General features: G+C 43.7%; 1 protein-coding gene across 3 annotated transcripts in view; it reads left to right on the top strand.

Moving 5' to 3' along the window:
• The window catches only part of marchf8 (membrane-associated ring finger (C3HC4) 8), a 59,068-nt gene that overhangs the window by 33,011 nt on the left and 5,455 nt on the right, over positions 1–20,602 (top strand). For all 3 annotated transcript variants that reach the window (XM_079280739.1, XM_079280740.1, XM_079280741.1), the window contains 4 exons: positions 8,714–8,764; positions 12,894–12,973; positions 18,937–19,117; positions 19,957–20,092. In XM_079280739.1, the coding sequence (XP_079136865.1) occupies positions 8,714–8,764; positions 12,894–12,973; positions 18,937–19,117; positions 19,957–20,092 (448 nt within the window). The remainder of the gene's footprint in view (positions 1–8,713; positions 8,765–12,893; positions 12,974–18,936; positions 19,118–19,956; positions 20,093–20,602) is intronic.

Genomic DNA, 20,602 nt, shown 5'->3' with positions numbered 1-20,602 from the left:
GTTTCCATTGAGTGGTTGTTATAGTGAGGCCTTCTTTCTCCATGGTGATGGCAGAGGGCTTCTGCTGCAGCAGCCGAGAGATGAAAGAGTTGCCAGGAACGTGTGGTTTTGTCCATTTGGTTTGTGTATAATAGAGAGGGAGGGGAGTGGATAAATAGAGAGCAAAATGAGCAGAGACGGTCAGAAATGGTCCGTCTCTCCATCCAGTCGAGCAGAAGTGGCGGTATCACAGTAACGTCCGGGGTTACCAATGTGTTTACATGAGGTTTGTCTTAGTCTTCTTTCATATCTGCATGTGTGTTTGGTGTATTTAGCGCCGTCTATCGGGGACTCTGAACCCTGTATGTAGTTGTCTTTTTTCAGTCCATTCATGTGCCTGTCTGCGTGCGTGATGGTGCTACATGTTTGTTTGTGCGGTTCAGAGGAGCATCTGCCACCTCTTCAGTGTGAAAGGTTGACCCACTTCCTCTGGTGCCTCTGCCCTTTGTTCAGGATGAGTGGGGGTGCACAGAAATACTGTATATAACCCCATGAGCATTGTTGTATTGACTTTGCATGTTTACTTTTTTTAACATAATCATCGTTTTATGGCTGTCACATAGATTGCTAAAGTACTGAATATTGTAAAATACCATATCTGGTCAGATTCAGCACACATGCACTCAGTCACCATTATGCGCTGTCATCCTTAGTGTCTTTCTATTTTCTCTTTGCTCGTGTGCTCTGGCACCCAACTTTACTGATGCTGTGAAAGGCTAAAGATAGGCAGCAGTCTTCTCTGTGCAGTGTGATTGCTGCTAATAGGTGCACACAGAAACTCCACACACACACACAAGGCCTCAGTGGCAGAGTGACCTGATTATGAATATATATGTTCCCCTCTCGGTCTCTCGCTGAGCATATCACATCTACTGATGCACCAAATCACAGAGCTTTGTGTCAAATCTGCAGCTGGATGAGGGGGGGGGAGGGGGAGATGAATGCAGTCAGTCACATGTAATGGCAGAGCTTAAAACCTGTTGGAGAGGGGAGGAGGAGGAGGGGACAGAGGGAGAAATGAGGAAGAGGAGGGAAGAAAGGCAGAATGAGATGAGGCTGGACAGGAGAGCATGGCAGAGGGTTTTCTTGCACAGAAGGAAGTTTCTGGTGGATGGTGTGGTCCTGTGGTTTTCCTGCAGCACTATGACGGTTTCACTCATAAGTTGGTTATTTTGCAACGTGCCCACACAGCTCCTTTGTTAACAGCCTTGTTTTCCTCTTCATCTTCTTGTTTTCCTCAGAAAAGAGCTTGCTTTCAAAAGCCTCGAGCACATTCAACAGTGCGGAGTGAGGAGAACTCGTGCAGTTAGTATTCAGGAGGCTGGATGCTGGATTTAAAAAAGAAGAAGAGGAACTTTTCAAATGTTACACTTCAGATTGGGTGGTCATATCCCCAGCGGGTGCGTCTCTAAGCAGCTGCTAGCTATAAAGAAGCTGTTATGGACTGTGAGTCTCTTCTTAAATGAAGTACTACTGAATATGTGTTTTATACCAGTAACGTCTGATTAATCTCGGTCAGTAATTCACCCCTTCCTCTCTTGTCTTTGCTGAGGGGACCTCTCAGCCCATCTGTATGCATTTCTTTGTTTCTCAGAGCCTGTTGTTGAAGGATTATATCACAAGGGAACTGACGGTTCACACACTAATAACGGAGCTAATTCAGAGGCACTGCACTGAACGAATTATCTGTTGCCTGACTATTTCACACGAGTCATAAATAATGACTTGTTATGGGGAAGGGCCTGACGCCAAGTGCAGCTAGTGAGGAAATGTGAGTCACAGAAATACTCCCTCATATCTGTGGATCTCTTGCGCTCTTTATAAAGCAATACCCGTACTGTTACTGCCATATTTGACTTTTCCTTCATGTTCCTCTGGTACCGTCTTACTGTAGCTCTCATTGTTGTATTAGACTCTGGTATTGCATCTATAATACTGCCATGTAGCCTGACTAGATGCACAGCCGGGGTGGGTCACCGTCCACATGGTCCTGCTCTGAATTTGATGGTCACTGTCTCTCTTTCTTTCATATCCTGTTTGGACACTGATGTAATTATGACCAAGAGGAAGCAAGATGAGGGACGGATAGAGGAGGAGGAGGAGGAGGAGCAAGAGGGGAAACCGCAAGCTCACATCTTGTCAATAAGAGAACAGACAGACATGCTCATTCACACACAAACGCACACAAGTTCTGTAGATTTGTGTCCAAACAAAGTCTGGGGTTGTCTCCCCTGCAGTCTCACTTGACATGATATTCGATGTGGTTTTATTGTACATGCAGACACACAGACACACAAATGCTGGAGGCTGACACTGTGTGAGGCTGTAGTTTCTGTTGAGCTAATGCCTCTCATGTAAAAAGAATAGGCCCTCAAATATGACAACAGCTTTTATGGAAACTAAACTTTCTAACGTGCTTGACGTCTAGCGAGACACAGTTCTTCTAGGTCTGGTTAGACGTCTGTGGTCAGCCAAGCGCTCCACTGGTTGTTGTTGCTGTGCATAGTTAAGATAGGCAATGCAACGTTTCCTCTGTGTGCATTTCTGTGCATGCCAGCTGTATTTTCCGACTGAGTGTGTTTATAATGGCCTACTTGACATCGCTGGCATTAGATTCATGTGATGTGAGAGAGATTTCTCTGAAGAGCCGAGACTATGCGGAGGAAATCTGTTATCTCTGCCTGTGAAGGAAATGTTGTGTCTGCAGCAACTTGTGCATTTAAAAAAGAAGCAGGATGGCCTCATTTTTAGATCTGCATTTGGAAGAATGATGCAGATCATGGTATGCTGATGCCATTTATTTCAGGGAAAGCTATTCAGATGTAAACACCGCCTTGTGCAGTCATACCTGCAGATCCACGAGCTTTACTCCCTCACCTGTCAGTCTAATGTCTGTTTATCTTAAGCTTCATGGTGTTTGACTGAAAACAAGCTGGTTATGGTTGTCTGCTTTAGCGTGCTGTTGTTTCCGCTGAAGTCCTTTTCACAGCCATTTTCATCGTGGTGCTCATTTAAGAGTGACTTTGAGTGCACTCATGCATGCGTTTGTGTTCTGCTGACATCAGACCCCACAAAATGCTGCAAGCAGTCTGAAAGTGAAATCTGGTGTGAAGTGTAAAGCCGTTTAGTGAAAGCTGACATGAAGTTGATCCGTCCTTCATCAAGCAGACATCTTTCACAATGGGATGGGATTTTCCAGAATGTTAGCTCGGTTTATTAATTTCCAACGAATGATCATAGAAAATACAACCAAACATTGAACAAATTATATTCTTATGTAGCCATTACATGTACAATCCCGTTCTCTCATCCATTAGTTAAAGGAGTTTACATGCACACCTGTGTAATACTTGAAGTTTATCTATTAATATATATTTTAATGTTTCTTTTATCCGTTTTTAGATATCAGCAGTGTTTTTATGTTTCCTTTTAATCCTGATGCACCCATCCCTCCTCTTGAGGATGCTCCACCTAATTAAAAAGATACAGTTTAGTTATGTTACAGCCATGTGATTGATTTGAACATTACATTTCCAAAGCTTTATTGCAATAAATCCTTCCACACTGTTGGACTGCCAGCTGCTTTAAAGGCAGGGAGTAACCTTATTTATAAGGTTTTGGTTGTATAACGTTCATTTTACCTATTAAATACTACCACAACACATTACATGTTTGCTTATTGTTCATAGAAATAGAGGCACCCTTTCAGTGGAACAGTGGGTGGCGAATGTTTAATGTACCGTAGTATAAATCAGGAATGCTGTGTAGTTTAAGCTGTCAAAGACGGAGGTGTAGGTAAACTGCTGGACATTAAACTGATAACAAAGAAATTAAACCACTTCTGTTGAATGAAGAATTACGCAGCTTGCTGAGGTCATTTGGAATTGTACTGAATTTACAGAGAAAGAGCAAAGAAGGGAAAGAGACACACACTCCATTAATTTCCCTGATTAAATTCCTTCGACAGTCACCTCATTACCGCTGTCTGATAGCTATCATTCATTTGGCTCCTCTGTCTCTTACTTTACAATATGTCTTGCCTTGTCTTGTCTCTATTTTCCTACAATCGCTCTGTCGCTCCCTCTTAGTCTTGTTACAATGTCAGCTATTTATAGCAGGAGATTATAAAGTGAATTCCTTGTCTCTTTTTCAACAGAGTAACTGCCACAACTCCTCTCTGTCAGTGTTTGGGACTCACAGCAAGGAGCTGTCTAATGTATGAAAACCCATCACCTTAAATATGTTTTAGAGCTCAGTAGAGATGTAGAGGTGCCATTATTTAACTTTTAGATGGAGGCCATTTTCCAAGACCTCTGTTAAAATGCCTTTTATTTATATTATTTATTTATGCCACAGTTGTTTTTTTAATACCGTCTCAATCTCCTTAGGACAAATAAACGTACAAGGTGAAGAGATGCGAGACTGACTAGTAGTTCTCATGTGTGACCCGAACCTATGGTGTGAAATCTCATTTCATGTCCGTGTTGAGACAGAAACTGTTGTTGGTGTAGACGAGCTCAGATAGTGCAGTAAGAACTGCAGCCTCGCTGACGGAAAGTCTCAGCTTTGAATTCTGGGAAGCTTTTGACCTCAACCACAAACCTATCTTCATGCTCCGCCTCTAGCGAGCCCTATCGCCTAAAAATGACGTTCCCCCGAAACTAAAATGCATTCTCAATTACGTTTGACAATAAACGTATTTTCTCCCTGATTACATTTGTGTTTGACGTATTACAAATACGTTTCTAATCAACATATCTTTGCCATACTCTACTCTTTATTATTTTTCTGTGATCTGCCTTGCCTTTAGTTACTAACCCTGTCCTTACTCTTACCCTCACCATAACCACGGCCCCCCGTGCGTGGATCAGGAGAGGGAAAAAAAGGTTTGTGTTAAAATGTTGATTTGAAACGTATTTTGTAATACGTCAAACACAAACATAATCAGGGAGAAAATACGTTTATGGTCAAACGTAATTGAGGTTGCTCTAGCATGATGCTGGTGTGTAATGGTGCAGAAAGATCTGATGGCAAAATTCAGTTCTTTAATTTCGTGTTTCTCATCAAAAGAAAGACTTGTAACGTTTCCTGGTCAATGTCATTTTCTAACTTCATGGCTCTTTTCAGTGTTGGGAGTGTTTTCGCAATCAGTCCTACAGCAGTATGTTGAAGAATATTGTGTAGTTATAGATATTTATCCATCTACTTTTTTCTTTATTTAAACTTAAATTGTTCATTGTATTTTCAATGTCATCACATTACAATTCCTGAGAGCCTACGGTGACATTTTCAAATATTCTGTCCACAAATTCAATTTTCAGTGACAGTCAACAGAGAAAGGCAACATATCTTTACATTTAAGAAGCTGGAACCACAAAATATTTGGTATTTTTGCTTGACTAAACAACTGAGCTCTAGCCTGTTGCACGCCCCAAACAGTCTACTGCCCGATCTGTGACATCTTCATCAAAGGCCGCTCAGATGTGGCATTCAATTCTAATATTGAAAAAGTTTTGTTGAAGATAGAAACTTTGGGAATTTAACCCTGCCTCTTTTGAAATGCGTCTTTTTTCCAAAGGTTTTGTCTTTTGAGATTTTTGCTTGAAAGCAAGCTGAGCCCTCCTCCCCGACGTCCCCGTGGGCCGAGAACAGATCACCGGAAGACGCAGCGATCCCTCTGAATATGACCTCTCCTCTTCTCGCGTACTCTCCTGAGCTTCATTTTCTTACAAGCCTCGAGTCTTCAGAGTCCAGTTTGAAAGTTGTGTTATCAAAGGCCGGGACTGCAAACAGACCCACAAAGGAGGTGGAGAAAGACGGACACAGTGGTGTGTGAGACCTGAACCCTTCTTTATCAGAATTATGCATGAGCCCAGAGAATAAGGCCCGTTATAGTCTACAGTCATGGCGGCAGTGAAGGTGACACCCAGAGCTTGTACAAGTACCACAGTTTGGGAGCATTTTTAGAGAAATGGGTTTAGAAAGGACACTCAGAAATGTTGTTGATCGCTCTTCTTTTTTTATCTTTTGTCATTTGTCTGCAGCCTCCCTGCTCTAATCACTGCCATCTATAAAAGTCATCGGTCCATTTGTGGCCTTGTTATTTTCCAGAAACCATCCGTCTGCTTGTTACTTCATTTTTGGCCAAGATGGAAGGATTAAGGGCAAGGATCATCAAGGAACTGTTATCCCCATCTGTCATCTCCTGGGGCAAAAAACAAAACTGAATTTGTATCCTCTTTGACAATCTGACAATTGATATGCTGCAGAAATTGCACCCACTGAGAGCTGTATTTATCATTTTATTCTTGAAGGCATTGAATAAGTAATAACATGGAGGTGGAGGAGAACTTCTTCACTTTAATCGTACAGGAGGAGAGTTATGTCTGCAGAACCACTTGGTGTAAAGTCCTCAGTGCTGTACTTTTACGTGTGAACCCGAGCCTTCAGTATTAGGGGTGTAACGGTTCACAAAATCCACGGTTGGGTTCGGTACGATACAGTGGAGCCACGGTTCGGTACGTTTCGGTACAGTAGAAAACTATAAATGCCAGAGAAATGTACTTTATTTTAAAATATATTTATTCATTACAACTAACATCATGAAGTTATTCTTTGACTTTGAACAATGATGGAACTATACCTGAGTGACCCATCTTCTGGGGTGTCTTCTTAGCAACACATAAGCATAAAAAACAAAAACTGCTCCTTAATGTTATGTGGTATTGTTGCTTACATCTTGTATTGTTACTTACATCTTGCAAAAGAGATTTTTAATCTCAATGGGACTACCTGGTTAAATAAAGGTTTAAAAAGAAAGACCGTGAGCCTCGTACCGAACGGAAATGCGTTAACAGATTAAAACAGAAGATTAATACAGTTTGACATTAAAGACGATGGCCACACACCTGCAGCTGACATTTTAGTTTATCAAAGTGACAGGAAATTGCATATAGATGTTTATTCAGAACTTTGATTTTCTTCTGATAAGATCAAATGTCAGCTCTTTGCCTCATCAGACAATGGAAACTTTTGCTGTAGTAGTAGAAGTGAGACGCGAGAGATGTTTGATGTGTTTTTCGCTGCACTTGCTGCACAAATTGTTGTTTTATCAGCATGGCTGGGTGTGTAAATGTCCTCAAGACTTCAGTGAGATGGGAGGAAAATAAGGATGGAGATGGACATAAGCAGAGTGTGATGGAGAGGCTCACAGAGTGGTCCTCTATCACCATGGCAACTAGTCACAGCGGGGACACGAGCGAAGAGTCAAAGTAATTTGGAAGTGGTAGCACGTCGGGTACGATGCGTGTGTGTCTATGCATGTGTCGAGACTCATGGTCCGTGAGTTTCTGGTGGCAAGGTTAATGTACGAGAGAGAGAGAGAGAGAGAGAGAGAGAGAGAGAGAGAGAGAGAGAGAGAGAGAGAGAGAGAGAGAGAGAGAGAGAGAGAGAGAGAGAGAGAGAGAGAGAGAGAGAGAGAGAGAGAGAGAGAGAGAGAGAGAGAGAGAGAGAGAGAGCAAGGCCGGATTATCAACTGGTGCCAGGGTCCCCAAAATGATGTCTTTTATTAAGTCCCCAAAACCTTACTTTGGGAAAAAGATCTGCTGTTGCAAAACAATATTAAAATTTGTTCCCAACAGAATTCAGCTTCATTCAACATCGCCATGTTGGCCGTGCGTGCTTTTAAAGCATGTTGGTTTTCTCCATGTTGAGAGCTTGGAATGCTCCCAATTTCGTATCTTGCACCAATAAATCAAAACAAACCAATCAATGCACTTGAAATATTGGGTCAGTTTGTATTATTACAATACTGGTCAATTTCTATGATTCCTGTTGCATGATAATGCTGCCACGTGTGGTCTGCTGTGTGCACTGATGGTAGCTTGGAGGAAATTGTTTAATCTGGGCATCCTTCTACTGTATGTGTACACTGTATCGAGCTGATTCCCCTTTTACAAAGATTTGTTCATGTCCAAAGCACCACAGCCCTGTCGGACCCGGTGTGAACTCAGCATTATGTAACCATGATTGATGAATCATCATTAAGGAACCAACCAAGGCTTGAATACCAACACTGAATGCAATGCAACACCCGAGTGGCTGTTTATCTGCGTGTCAGATGCAAGCGGAGAACACTGAGTGGGAATCGACGATCATTTACAGCCTCAGAACAAAACTTAACTGTGCGGAGGTGGCATGTTCCACTCCCTGGGTAATGATACAAATATTGTGACACCATTCGATATGCTAGCAGCATGGCTCTAGGGTTGGTGTGTTGGTTGTTCCACCACTTTGGTCCAGACTGAAATATCTAAACTGTTAATTTGACTGGAATACAACTTGGTAACTGCTAAACATCAGCTTTTTGCATTTGTCATTGTGACCATATTAGCATGCTAGTGTTAGCATTTAGCTCCAAGCAGCTGGGTGCCTATTTGAGGTTCTACACATGTGGACTCTTTGTCTTGTGTCTTCTTAAAAGTAACATTTGCAAACATTTCCTGTGGATGTGGATGAAACGCAGCACACGCTCATGACTAATTAAGATGAATGCAGATAGAATATGTCAGTTCTGACTGTGCAGGATGCGTGTGCAGATTGAACAGATTTGTTATCTGTTTCTGATTTTAGTTTTTGCACCCACTTGAATTGTCTCTCTTCTCCTCTTTTACAGAATGAAAAGCCTCTGGGTCATTCTGCAAGCAGGTCCAGCAATATATCAAAGGTGAGCAAAGCACACACAAATGGGCCAAAACTGAATGAATGATGTATCGCCTTCCTCCGCCACAGAGAGAGAGAGACGACAGCAGGGCGGCGGTGAGGCAGAGATTGACAGGGCAGACGGACAGACATGCAGTGGAGTGAGAGTAGCTGATAGATAACCCGCTCCTCTTGAATCACATCACCTCAATCAGAGCTGCCCCTCTGATCAACCTCCCAGAGAGCACACGTGGCTTTGCTCCTCAGCTCACTTTGGCTTCTCTGTGACTCTTGTCTTTCTCTATTTCTTCCCTTCCTTCTTCCCTCCTCGTCTTCGCTCCCTTGGGCAAACCGACACCCCGCATTGAATCTGACTCCAGGGTTTCACTCCTTGTTCACCTGAGCTACTTATAGGATAAACACTTTACTTGTGCCAACAGATGTCACGGTCACTTCATCACCAGGGGACCGCTCCTGCAATAATGTTTGATCCACAAGCCAGTCACTGTTTATACATGAGGGAGATGGAAGTCATTGCGCCTGAGGGACGAATATACCAGCAATTATGTCCATGGCCACAGCTATGATAAACCATTAATAGAGTGTTAATAGAGACAATGTGCCACTCTCAGACCAGAGAGGAACAATGACCACTTTACATAAAGAAAGAACATTCAACATTTCAATTCAGACGCGCTTGTAGACAGATTTTGCTACGTTTCGAACAGAGCCAGGCGAGTTGTTTTTAATTTTAGCAGACGGATATGAGAGTGGTATCAAACTCTCAGTAAGAAAACAATTATTTCCCAAAATGTCAAACTATTTGTTGAATGTTTACCCAACGTGGCTTTGTTTGGTGTCTACAGAGACGGCAGTTTCAGTCTGGAGCTGCTGCAGCAGGATTGTTTGAGGCTTAAAATAGCTGAAACTGATCAATTTAAACATGCCCTGTTTGGCTCAGATATGGATCTTGCACAGTGGCTTGGGACATCCTGGGTATTTCAAACATTAAAACATTTTTTAATTTTACTGTTCAAACTAGACTGAATATGTGATGTAATGATTGAGGGTTTAGTCACATCTGAAAAGTCTGGATGATAGAAGTTTCTCTTGTTGCACTTGCTTTCTTTCTACGCACACAAACACACATGAGATGGCCAACAGATCGAAGTTCTGGGTATCTTGTGCGTAAATGGAAGGGTGAATTTAGTCAGCTGCTTCTGGATAACATGCATTGTCATTAAATGTCCTACCTAGACCGCCATTCCGTTGACAAATGTCTGTACTGGATAGACATAAAGTATGAACATTAAGGCTCTTCAGTTTGACAGCTTCAATTAATAACCAGCAGTCTGCCTGCCAGCTGGTGCTTCCTGCTCATTCCTAAAGGGAAATGCCACTGACTGGCAGGTTTCAAATCTATTTTAATTGTTATTTGCACAGACAAGTCTACCGGGAAAAGATGCTGAGTCAGCTTGTGACTGGAAAGGTTGCTGGTTTTAATTGCTAGACCAGTTTAGATCACTGAGCAAGGAAATGTAAGAAGTCCTCTCCAAGCTCTTGACGTATATTGTCCACAACTTAAACTGACTGTTATAGAGGTGTTGTGAATTTTCTCTTGACTGAAACCACTCATCCCGGAAGCTGCTGTAACCAGAATGTGATCAGAGAGACAACAGAAGATTATTTTATGCATACATGCAGTTTTCGCACCATCTTCAGTATTGGCAGGATGAGATGGGAGATTTTCATATTTCCGTCAGTGACTCAACCGTTTTTTTTTGCTGAAAGAATATAAGCTGCAGGTCAAGTTCATTTACGTTACAAAGCTCTAAAATGCGCAGCTAGTAAGACCATGAGTTACTTGACTCGTGTGCCACTGCTGATGACCGTTTTAATGGATCTCGACTGACGCGCGTTTGTTTTCAATCATTTCCACATCGACTGCAGCCAGACTCCAAATAAAGACACCAAAACAAACCCTGCAGTGCTTCACATGGCACAGATTCAAGCTGAATCACGAGCTCGTGTCGGATCAAATCAAAAATGAATGTGCTTGCATCCAATCGTTGACCTACTTAAAAAGATATCGCTCGACATAAATAACCACAGCATCAGCCTGAGAGGAATATTTCATAACATCTCCAGCTTGCCACAACAATACAGTCTGGATGATTTGTATGTATGAGGTGTATAGTCTTAGATATGCACGTATGCGTGCATCCGAAGCCAAAAACTAATTATGTCTCACCTGCTGGGATTTAATTTGTTCATTGACGGTGTCTCTTATCCAGCTATTCCTGTCTGGAGATTTGTGGAAGAAAGGTGTAGTTGAGGGCAAATAATCAGCATTTCTGTTAAATGTCTTTAAATCTTTTTAGCATAGTGCCAGGGAGCTGTGCGATGCCTCTTACACCGTTTGGGAAGGAATTCAACTGTTGCAGTCCTCATGAAGACACAAAGCAGCGACCGACTGCTCCGTGGGCTGCTGTTGATAGTCAGCCAAACATCTGGTTGGCAGCTATTTAGGGCTATCTCCTCACATTGGAGAATGTGCAACAAGAAAGTGTTTTGCTTGAAAGATTGCTTTAAAAATGAATTCAACTTATTTGCTAAATGGTGGCTTTTTAGTTTTCTGTCGAATGAATTACCAGATAATCTATGAAGCACTTTAACATTAAGGTTTCCAGAGAAACATGAGACAACAAAAGTTTCAAATTAATTTCCCCCTGTCGTTAGAAAATGAGAGGCTCTATACTCATTTGCTCAACGGTCCTCGTCATAAAAGAGGGCAGTTATGAGAGAGCAGATGTCTGAAGACTCATACAGGCCGTTAGGAAGTTAATCAAATCATTGCTATCTGGACTCTGTTATCATCCCACCGCTGTTTGCATCTGCTCAGAGACAGAGTTAGTCATCTATCGGCCAACTCCCAAAGATGACGACGTGAATGATTAACAGAGACGGCACTGGAACATTATGTTGAGGAATAAAATAAGGAACAAAGACACCGTCCAGTGTCATTAATGATTAGTGGAAACATCACCTAGCCGACCACTTTTTGTCCGTTTCCAGATTTCACATGATTCTTTAGCTCAGCATGTTTCTTCTTTTTAGCTATTGTTGAAGTGAAGCGCTGAGTCAGCATGAAGTTAAATATGGTGATGGGTGCTATAATAATGTGTTGTTGCTTTGATTTGATCTTTTTGTATCTCGCACACTTCTCACAGCCGTCTGTTCATTTTACTTCTTAAATTCTAGACGCCTGCAGGAGCCCCAAACAGCAGCCTTGCATATTAGAAGCAGAAGATTAAATCTCATTTTAAAGAGACATTAAAAGCAACCTTGGATGAATTATAAAAGGAGGGCAATAGAAAAGAGAGAGACACGGCATGTTTGTGAAAGGAGAAGCTGTGCTGTTCAGAAACACAGACCAAAGGGCAAAGCTAGATATTGAATTTTGTATTGATTGGTGTCGGGCCATGAGCCATAAATTTCCCCTTAGTTAGAAATGAAATCAATAGGTAATTAGTTTCTTATCGAAATGACCAGGCCCCCCCCCCCGTAGCGTTATGTTAGCATAACGCTACGGGGGGGGGCCGGCTAGCCTCGCTGCATCCAAGGAAAAGAAACACGCTATCCTGGAAAAGCTTGGCCTTCAGCTGTTGTGACCATGGCTGGAGAAAAGGAAAGAGGTAGATAACGCTGAAGTCATCATCCTTGTACCTGCCGGTGCATCTGTTCAGTATTCTCTGCGGAGGCTGAACAAGTCTACAGCCTCACGTCCTCCAGCTGTGCCTCTCTCAGCGCCTCATTCTTCATCACTCTCCCTCTGTCTCGCAGTCCGTCTCCTGAGTGCTTCGGTCCGTGGCAGCATGCCGTTTCACCTGCTCTGTGACGCACAGAGACAGAGTTTTCCTGCCACTACTTTAATCAGACAGATTAGCTGCCAGCATTGTGTTTTATTCCTTTTTATCATCCAGTGTATCGGTGCGTGACATGCGTTTACTCTTTCTATAAAGATCAGATTCAGGCACTGATGATTCTCACCACACATAGGACCTTTCCTGGCAACACAAGGAATATGATTTAATTCTGTCTGTTAAAAAATACACGAGTTATTTACACAGTTATATCTTTGTTTTGTTCCTCAGGCGGGGAGCCCGACTTCAGTCAACGCTCCATGCAGTTTCTCCAGGACGTCAGTCTCCCCCTCTAGCCAGGACATCTGCAGGTACAAACCCCCTCATTTCCCTGATATGAACACCTGAGGACAATACATTTCATCAGTTTCTTTGTCCTTTACTGCTGGAGAACCTAATCTGTGGGTGAAGTTCACTATTGTGCAATACACTGTCACTGTGTAAAGTTGCCTGTTACCTGCTGTAAAATGTGATTTTATAGTAGCATGGGTCAACCATTGTTTGCTATTTCCATGCAGAGGCAAAACTGAACACCCAAAATATTTTAGCTCCTTTTGTCAAGTTCCTTTGTTTTCAAATGCATGATGTTGTTTTCCATTTCTCTTTTTTTTTTTGTCTTTTCTCATTCCGTCTCCTGCTGTCCCGTACCACAGTCTTCAATCACATTCCTCTTTCGTATACACACATGCACAAACACTTACACTCCAGCAGTCAGGTTCAGGACTATCCGAAGCAGACTGCAGTGGTTCTGTTGAATTCAAACGGTAACACCTGTCACGGTTCAGGAGGGATTTCAGTCACCACCCTCTGCACGGACGCCCTACCAGCCTCCAAACAACGAGACTGGCTCTCCCCGCTGCGCCCCTCCTCCGTCAACATCCACCCCAGCGGGGCGCTCAGGTTTTCTGTGTCTCTAAATGACGTGGGCCAACGCGTGGACAGTCTTTGTCGCGGTCTGCACTTTATAGACCGCACCTGCTCTGAGGGAGAGCTGGAGCTGAAGCCCGGGCCCGCTCAGCCAACCGGCTCGGATCGAAGGCCGCACACACTCGACTGCAAACTGGCTGCAGCACCCACACACCAGATCCAACCTTCTCAACATGCACCCACCCCCACCTCGTCCCTGCCTTCACCAACAACTACAAATACATGTTGGGCATCCCCCCCGCAAATGATCTCCCATCTGCCCCTGCTATCATTGCCCCTCCTCCTCCTCTTTCCAACACTCCTCCATCCTCATCCCTCTCCGAGCGCCAACTTCCTCCGTCTCCTCCTCCCCTTCTCTCGATCCTCAACCTCGGCCAGCCTGCAGTGCTCTGAGCTGGGCAGCTACGCCTCCAACCTCCACATCCCCAAGTCCTCTAGCGTCCTGCTGGAAGGCAGTGAGTCAGGGTTCCCCGTCGAGGATCTACTGGGAGATGACGACGCGTTCGAGGAGGACCGACTCAGTACAGCTCCAAGGAGAACGGGCCAGCTGGCCACCCAAAAAACAGTCACAGTGGCTGGGACCGGAGATCTTTTAGCCCCCCTGTGCTTTATGGACCTGGACTGCTGCCCCTCCCCTTTGTCAGAGAAAACAGAGCCACTGTCACCCTACTCACTATCTGGAGACTGGTGCAGGTGGGTGACTGTCTGGATGGTATGACTCGGGTGGTCTACCAAGTCACCACCCTGTGACTTGGTAGACCATCCGTGTGCCGTTAGTGGCAGTAAACCCCAGAGCCCTGTGGAGTAGTGGGAGCTTCTCATCCTGTCGTGTAACTACCGAGCAAATATCGTACACCTCCAGAAACATTTGTCCTCAAAACCCCTGCTCGGAGTAGAGCTGTTGCTTCGGAGAAATTTACACATAGATGCAACACCATGAACTGTACTGATTCAACCCCTCATGCGTCTAGAACAGAAATATACGTACCTTCATTTCATTTCATGCCATTTCATTTCACTTTAAAGTTATCTCAAGGGTGTGCCATGTTTTTCGCAGTGCTGTCGGGCTGGGTTTTTTAGAATAATTTTTCAGTGTTGCTGCAGCTCGATGAGGCATTAACGTGTCTTATGCTGCGAAAAGTGGTGATTTATTTTGTCTGTCAGCTTTCATCTTCGCAGTAGAGGCAGGACTCGGGGGGGCAATGGCAACGTTAAGGAAAAGATAGAAGGGCAGAGGTCAGGGTAGGACATGTAATAGTATTTGGGAATGAAGTGTGTGTTCGTCTCAAACATTGTGCAACAGAAGCAGAATAATAGACTTTGAACCAGCGTCTGTCTTATTGGGCCGTCATCTTTTTCACATGGCAGCCTGTGTGCAATCTGATAGGCTGAGCCAGTCTGTTAGGAAGGACAGATTGTAAGAAATATTTAATTACAGACCAGGTCACGACTGCAGATCAGGCTGGGTAACAGCAGATCTTTCTAAGTCGCCAAGAAATACAATTTGAGCCCTACATAGATCACGCAGAGAACTTCTGGGTTACAGTATCCGTCTGTCAATACTCCGCCTGGAAGCTGGTCACTGGATTGATGGTGGTTAAGTCTTAAGGACAAAGGAATGTCATTTATGTGTCCGTCTTGTTTTTTTGGCCCCTCAGCTGTGGTCTGTGCGTGTAGTCCGTTTCAGATTATACGTCTTATACAGTACGTCAGCTGTGGGCTGAGGGAGAAACATGAGCTTAGAATTGGCAAAGTGACCAGTTCAGAGATCGGGAGACAGATTATTGGCTTCAAATAGCCTCCGTAGTCTCAGCGCACACAAACAAACGCATCGCGGGAGCTTTCTGTCAGGTGGCTTGGAGTGTGAGCTCGGAGGCATAAACCGGGTGTCATTTAACCCTCTGTCATTTGATAAACATGGCCAACCTTTGAAGTAAACGATCATTATTGCAGTCAGGCTTATATTTATTCCGTAGCTGCCTTTTCACCTTCTCCAGTTCTTGCATCTTGCTTCGCCTCTTTCCTTCTTCTCGGTGTTTTAAGGCGTGCATGCTCCGCGTCCTCTGTGGTCCTCGTGCACGTATAGTAGAGCACCAGATACAAACAGAACGGGGTCAAAAACATAATTCCATAAACCTGCTGGTCTTCAAATTAATCAGAGTACTTTTAAGCTTTCACGTCTTCTAATATCAACCGCTAGAGTCTGTTATTCATGTAGTTTCTGAGCAAATTTAATATTCTCTTTTAAGGCAAGCCACGGCCACAGAAATGGAGACAAGTAACTTCTTGAGGCGTGCAGAGAGGGGAAAGAAGTCAAAAGGAATATGGCTTCCAGCGGCGCTGCCATACATTGAAATGTGTTTTTCTCTGATCAGCGTGTCTCTGATATAGTGCACAGTAGACTTTAAACAGGAGAGAACACAACGCCTCAGATGTCACTCTCTGCCCCATGCCTCCCCCATGGAAATATGTTGCGCAGAAATAAAAACAGATGGTGTCGAAATATTCATTTGAAAATATATGAATAATTGTTTCTGGTTCAGGGCAGAGCAATGACCAGCTGGAGGGAGGGGATCTGAAAGCAGCACATTGAGGTAGTGAAGAGTGCAAAGGTCAGATAATTGCCACAGGAGAAGTATGAGGAAACGGACAAGAGTGAACAGGAAGAAAGTGCCGAGCTTGTTTCCTCTCAGCTTGTGCTGCTTGTGATTTCCCGATTCTGTTTTGCTTCACATATTTTAATGGTGACATACTGTAATGGCGCCTCTGTCATCCTCAAATCACTGCTAAACAGGGTGTGTTCTGAAGAAGAAGAAGAGGAAGAAGAACCCATTTTTATTGTCATATACATATACACGAAATTTGACGACTGCATTTGACCCATCCCTGTATATAGGGAGCAGTGGAGGGAGCAGAAAAGGGAGCATATTCTGGCTGCTGAAGTGATGCAAATTCAATTTGAACTTCCCTCCCGTGCCTAACGGTGCTCGGAATGTGCTGCTGCCGACACCGATACAGTAAATTTAGCTGTTTGGGATTATTCCGTTAAGCTGATGAAGCACACGCCCCTTTGAATGGCTGAGTTGTGTTTGCTCCATTTGTGAGATCTCCATCTTTAAAGTGTCTTTTGCAGCAGTTTACAGACAATCTAGCAGACATCTAGCATGAAACCTACATTTCTCAGCTCGAGACCCCTGGAGTCCTCCTCCACTCGTGTTGTTTACTCATCACTTTATTTCCACCACGACGCCATGTGGAGGTGGGATTCTTCTGTTATACCCTCCTATGTTTTAAAAAACAACAACACAGTAACATTAGAATCATTCATCAAATCCACTTCAGCAAGTGCCAGCCCTTGATATGAGCAGCCAGATAGTCCAGGTCCTCAGGCTGGTTTTAGTTTGTTTTTGTAGAGGAGTACACAACAGTATGCGTGGGAAGAGAATCTGCAGTTCATCATCTTGTGATCCATACAATCACACAAACAAAGCAGCTCAGCCACAACCAATAGAAAAAACACTCTTCCAGAGATGTTAATTGTGCCTCCTCTATCCCGTAATCCTTCGCTCCTCATTCCACTCCCGCCACCTCGTCTGTTGAGAAACCCGTTGATTTGACCTATTTTTATCCATTTTTTCTTCACTTTGTCTTTTAAATCTTGTAACGCTTTGGCCAGATCAGTGTAGTCTGCAAATAGACGTGACCTTGCTCGCTCACTTTCTCAACATGTGTGGGTGCGTGTCTTCATCATGTGTTCTTATCCTCCCCTTAACTGCGATGACGACAAACCCCTTTGAACAACCTCTTCTCTTCTCCACCTTCTTTCAATGCCTTTGTTTACTTGTTCTCCCAGAGAGAGGAGTCACTGTTCTCTTCGTCTCACTCCGGGGGGGGGGGGGGGACACAGCCGACTCCTTTCCTCGTTTATGCATCTGCTGCTAGAGATCGGTAGAAAGGGTGGACTTGAAGTTAAGGTTTCAAAGAACTGCTTGCGCCTTCCCTTGTGCAGCTTGTTGTAGTTGTGTTGTGTTTGAAGGTGCAACAGCAGATTTTCCCTGGAGGCCCTGGTCTGAACAGGCCAATGTCCTGACGTTCAATTCTGAGATCATAATGACGTTAGTTTGTGCTTCCTGGAAGTTGTGTGTATACTTATGATATTGACTTGACGAGGTAGGAGGTTGCTCTAACGACCCTTTCCAACCGCTCATTTTGTGCGGTAACAAACTGAAACTTACTGCTTTGGCAGACGGTACCTGGCCTACTGGTGGAACTGTGTCGTACATACAAAGTCTGGATTCTCACATCTATCTCTGCGTCAGACGAATGCACACCTCCTTCATGTGTGTGTGACTAATAGCTCCAGCCCTGTCAGTGTCCGATCTGTGAACTTTAAGAGGAGCAAGGGTTCCTTTGGTCTGATGTTAAAATATGATTGGTTTTTCTTACTGAGAGAAACATGTTACACCGGACACCTGTTCAATTTAATGCAATTAGATGCAGTAGCATTTCAACAATTACCAGAAAAAAAGTTGTATTACATTGACCAGAGGTATTTCTACCCCAGATGATATTTCTAGTTATCAAAGGTTGGTACTGTATGTGTAGACATACAGAGTTATTCACCAAAAACTATAACATCCAATAGCTTTCTCCACAACTGGCTCAGATAGTCTTGAAATGGAATCATAGACCATCAAAAAACCTGAACACCGCGTGCTTCAAATGAGTCCGTGAAAACGACATGACAAATAAATAGTTTATACATAAGTAATGTATAAAAGGCTGAAATAGTATTGGTGGTTGTAGTACAAATGCAAACTGGATCAAAGCAACCGAAACATTGAGAATGTGAAAAAATAGTGTATCAATAATCACTTTTATATAGTTAATAGTGATTAAAATCCAATTTATAATCTGTTCATAGGAACAAATCATTACAGGCAACTTTTATCAATTCTTCCAACATTGAGACTTAAGATTGCTGCTGCAACTGCAGAGGATCTGAGATTCAAATTGCTTTGATCTATTTTGTGCTGCGACGTTGTGAGAACACAGGAGGTTATTTTCTGAAAATGTCATTTTGATTTGCAAATGAAGTGCTTTGAATGAAATGAGTTCGACTTGATTGAGTTTATTCACGTGGGACATGTGTTGTCTTCTGCGTTCAGCGTCTCAATATTTGGGAAATAAAGTTTCCACCTGTCTTGCCTTCCTATATCGGTGGCAAGTGTGGAATTAATGAGCATGTTGTCCTGTTACTATAGAGAATGCTCTTTCCTTGTCTTCCTCCTAGTACAGCTGCCTTGCCTCCTAGCTTAGTGTTGACTGTTTTCTTTGGCTCCTGTAGGATCTGTCACTGTGAAGGGGATGAGGAGAGTCCTCTGATCACACCGTGCCACTGCACGGGAAGCCTGCGCTTCGTCCACCAGTCCTGTCTACAGCAGTGGATCAAGAGCTCCGACACTCGCTGCTGTGAGCTCTGTAAATACCAGTTCATCATGGAGACCAAGCTCAAACCACTGCGCAAGGTAAGACGTAGTTTGGCTCAAGTCAATTACTGCACTCGTTCATTAGTTCAGCCTCATTGCAGCTCCAAGTGTCCGAACTTAGCTCACGTCACTCCGACGATGTGAGGCGGAAAATGTCAAAAGCTGCCTCCAAATCTGTCACGCGGAATAACGCAAGCGTGACACCGACTTTTTAAGAGGTTTTCAGAAGTGGAGTCGAGAGATGGCGCACTCTCATTAACGGCTCTTATCAATCGCTGTGGCCCGGAGATAGCGGGACACTAATTCAAATTCCTCCACCCTTCATTCGCTGCACAAAGGGCTTCAAACGAACGCTCGGCTGTTAATAGCTTCTGAATGGCACTGGTGAACATCAAAGTTGTTCAAAGATGAGACGAGGACGTCGGTCTCGTGTCTATCAAAGGGTGCTTGGTTTCATCTCGCACTGCAACTCCCGCTTCTCTTCAAAATGACCCCTGCAATCAAAGGAATGCATTTTGGATGTTGAGAGGCGATACAGTTTATTTGCAGAACTGACCTGATGGTGCCGGCATTGAATTCTGTGTTTTCTTTGTGACGCTGGGCTCAGTTCCTGATGATGTATTGTGACGCCAATGACCTGTGGGCTGTTTCTTCTCTGTTGTACTCGCCAAGAAACGTTACGTCGCATTGGATCTTGATCACAGAAGCCGAACGCTCTCCATCAAATGTTTCGCTCGCACTCTTGAGCTGCTAGTCAACAGTTGTATCGCTTTAAGCGTTGCGTGTGTGTTTGAAAGCTCCGGTCTTTGCGTGTGAATGTATTGTTGACCTCCTCAAATGCTCTTTTTTCTTTGTCCTCTCCTGCTCTCTGTCTGCAGTGGGAGAAGCTACAGATGACGGCGAGCGAGAGAAGGAAGATCATTTGCTCGGTCACCTTCCACGTCATCGCCATCACCTGCGTGGTGTGGTCGCTGTACGTCCTCATCGACAGGACAGCGGAGGAAATCAAACAAGGTCAGTGCAGACCGGGACGCACACACACACACATACATTGACGCAACGTTGTTGTTGGATGCGGTTAGATGTCATCCATCCTGGAATGTCATCCATGTTCAGTATTTAATGACGAATCTGCATAACTGTGGTGTTATTTCAGCAGTGCGAGTCTTGAGTTCAAATAGTGTGAAATGTTCCCTAAGACTGGAATATATGTCGGCGTAATTCACTTGCAGAAGCTCCGTGGGCATCAAAGGCACGAACAAATGTGTGGACGAGTGTGCTGAGGTTCTTTCAGAGATTATCTTCCGTCTGTATTTTGGAATTTCACTTCAATTCAGTTCGCTTTGATTTCAGACCTGTGGTCCATAAAAGTTCAGAGATAAAAGAAAAGACATTTTAAAAGTAGATCTTTACAGCCGTCGTTATAAGGTTTTGGTTCATCCTTAGCTTCTTCAAGGGAGTTAAATCAGGTGTTGTGTGCGTGATGTGGATTCAAATTGCAAGTTGAAAGTATCTTCGGTGATT

Source organism: Melanostigma gelatinosum (genome assembly GCF_949748355.1).
Source record: "Melanostigma gelatinosum genome assembly, chromosome: 12".
Classification (NCBI taxonomy): domain Eukaryota; kingdom Metazoa; phylum Chordata; class Actinopteri; order Perciformes; family Zoarcidae; genus Melanostigma; species Melanostigma gelatinosum.
The sequence above is the reverse complement of the archived record's forward strand: the minus strand, read 5'-3'. Positions and strand labels throughout refer to the sequence as shown.